Raw genomic sequence first — 2,303 nt, 5'->3', positions numbered from 1 at the left:
CCTCGGGGGCCAAGGTTGAGCCGCTTTTGCTATGACCTGTCCCCATTCTCCTCTCCTCCTCACGCCCCGTTCTAGCTACCCTCGGACTTCCAGCAGCGTGTGAGCCTGCATATGGAGAAGCGTGGCTGCAGCCTGCCGTCCCCACTGTGCCACTCGGCCTACGCCGACAGCGTGCCCAACTGCGTCATCGCCAAGGTGCTGGAGAAGCCGGAGCCTGGCAGCCTGTCGTCGTCTCGCATGTCGGATGCTACGGCCCGCGACCTGGGCTACCGCGACAGCGTGGAGAAGTCGGGCGCGCGGGCCTCGTACAAGGAAGACCTCTACTGCAGCGAAGCGGCTCTCTACTGCCCCGATGAGCGTGAGCACGACCGCCGCCGCCGCCCCAGCGTGGAGACGCCCGTGGCCGACGTGGGCTTCCTGCGGGGGCAGAATTCCACCGACAGCGCGGCGGAGGAGGAGGAAGAGCCCGAGGCGGCGGCCTACCCTGAGGCCTACCGTCGCCGCGAGGCCTACCAAGGCTACGCGGCCTCGCTGCCCACATCCAGCTCCTACTCGAGCTTCAGCGCCACGTCCGAGGAGAAGGAGCACGCGCAGGCGAGCACGCTGACCGCCTCGCAGCAGGCCATCTACCTGAATAGCCGCGACGAGTTCTTCAACCGCAAGCCGCCCTCCGCCACCTACGGGAGCAGCCCACGCTTCGCCAGGGCCGCGGCTACCCTGGGCTCGCCGCCCCAGGCCCAGGGAGCCTCGGGCTATGCTCGGACTGTGTCTCCGTACCCGGCCGAGCCCTATCGCTACCCGACCTCGGCTTCCCCCGATTCTCAGCCGGCTCTCATGCCTCCCAACCTGTGGAACCTGCGCGCCAAGGCTAGCGGGAACCGGCTCGCCGGGGAGGACATTCGAGGCCAGTGGCGGCCCCTGAGCGTGGAAGATGTCGGCGCCTACCCATACCAGGCCAATGCAGCCCCAGGCCGCGCCGCCTCGCCCTTCCCAGAACGTTACTACGGCGGTGGCGCCGTCGGCGGTGGCGCCGGTGGCGGCGGCGCTGGCGGCGCTGCTGGCGGTGGCAGCCCCGGTGACGCGGGCGGGGGCCGTGGCAGCCCCCTCTATGCCACCTACAAGGCCGATAGTTTCTCGGAGGGCGATGACCTCTCTCAGGGTCATCTGGCCGAGCCCTGCTTCCTCCGAGCGGGTGGTGATCTGAGCCTCAGCCGCAACCGTTCAGCTGATGCTCTCCCTAGCTACGCAGCCAGTAATGGGAACGGGGATAGGCTCCGGGTGCAGCTGTGTGGGGCGGGCAGTAGCCCTGAGCCAGAGCAGGGGTCCCGGGATTCCCTGGAGGCTAGCTCCATGGAGGCATCTCCTGAGATGCACCCTCCTACTCGCCTCAGCCCCCAGCAGGCCTACCCGAGGACTGGAGGTTCTGGGCTGAGCCGTAAGGACAGTCTCACTAAAGCTCAGCTCTATGGCACCCTGCTCAACTAACTGCCATCAGCAGGTGCAGTCAGGGGCTCCCTACCACCCTGCCCCATATTAGGGAGTAGCCAACCCCCTCGTCCAAACCCCTGACAAGGAATTCCAGTTCCAGTTCCTCCTGACCCTCTTACTGCCACCCGAGTAGAACCTGAAGAAACTCCTCCCTCACCCCCCAACCCCCACCCCCACTGCCCGTCGTCTTGTCACCCAGCTTCTGCTGTAAACCCAGAATATTTCTGCTCTGCACCCTCCCCTGAAGTGAGCATCCCCCGTTTTATAAGTGAAGCTATTTTTTTAGGGAAAAAGAGTGTGTGTTCGCGCACTTGCTGCCAGATTCTGGATGGCAGCCCTGGCAGCCCTGGCGTAGCCCACATGAAGTTACTTCATTTCCAGTGAGGGCGCGTGGGGCCTGCCCTAGGGAAGGGGAGGCTGGGGCCCTAGAGGGACCAGTCTCCACAAGTGGGGAGAAGCCAGCAAGAAGGGAACAAGTGGGAAGTTCTGTACACTGAGGAGGGGAACCAAAGCCACTTAGGGCGCAGAAAATGTCTTGTGCTCCCGTCTCGCAGTGCAGCCAGCAGTCCGCCCTGATCCACCCTGAGCTCTTCCATGGCCCGGTCTGTGGGCCCTAGAGAGGCCAGGGACACCCCCAGAACAGCCGGTGCTCGTTCTTCCCCTCCCCCTCCCAACACCACCTGACTCTACCTCAGATATGAGGCTCCTCCCACACCCCTGTGAACTTGTCGTGTGTGATGCATGCCAGTCCGTTAGTACTGTATTCCGAATTCCTTAATAAAGGACAGCAGTGGAAAGAACCCAGGTCTGCATTG

At 64.0% G+C, this 2,303-nt stretch overlaps 1 protein-coding gene across 2 annotated transcripts in view; it reads left to right on the top strand.

The window, feature by feature from the left end:
- Begain (brain enriched guanylate kinase associated) overlaps positions 1-1,741 on the top strand; it is a 21,636-nt gene extending 19,895 nt beyond the window's left edge. For both annotated transcript variants that reach the window (XM_028764541.1, XM_028764542.1), the window contains exon 7: positions 76-1,741. In XM_028764541.1, coding sequence (XP_028620374.1) covers positions 76-1,485 — 1,410 coding nt within the window. In that variant the 3' untranslated portion in view covers positions 1,486-1,741. The remainder of the gene's footprint in view (positions 1-75) is intronic.
- The last annotated feature ends 562 nt before the right edge of the window (positions 1,742-2,303 follow it).

Source organism: Grammomys surdaster, unplaced genomic scaffold (genome assembly GCF_004785775.1).
Source record: "Grammomys surdaster isolate TR1022 unplaced genomic scaffold, NIH_TR_1.0 144, whole genome shotgun sequence".
Lineage (NCBI taxonomy): Eukaryota > Metazoa > Chordata > Mammalia > Rodentia > Muridae > Grammomys > Grammomys surdaster.
The sequence above is the reverse complement of the archived record's forward strand: the minus strand, read 5'-3'. Positions and strand labels throughout refer to the sequence as shown.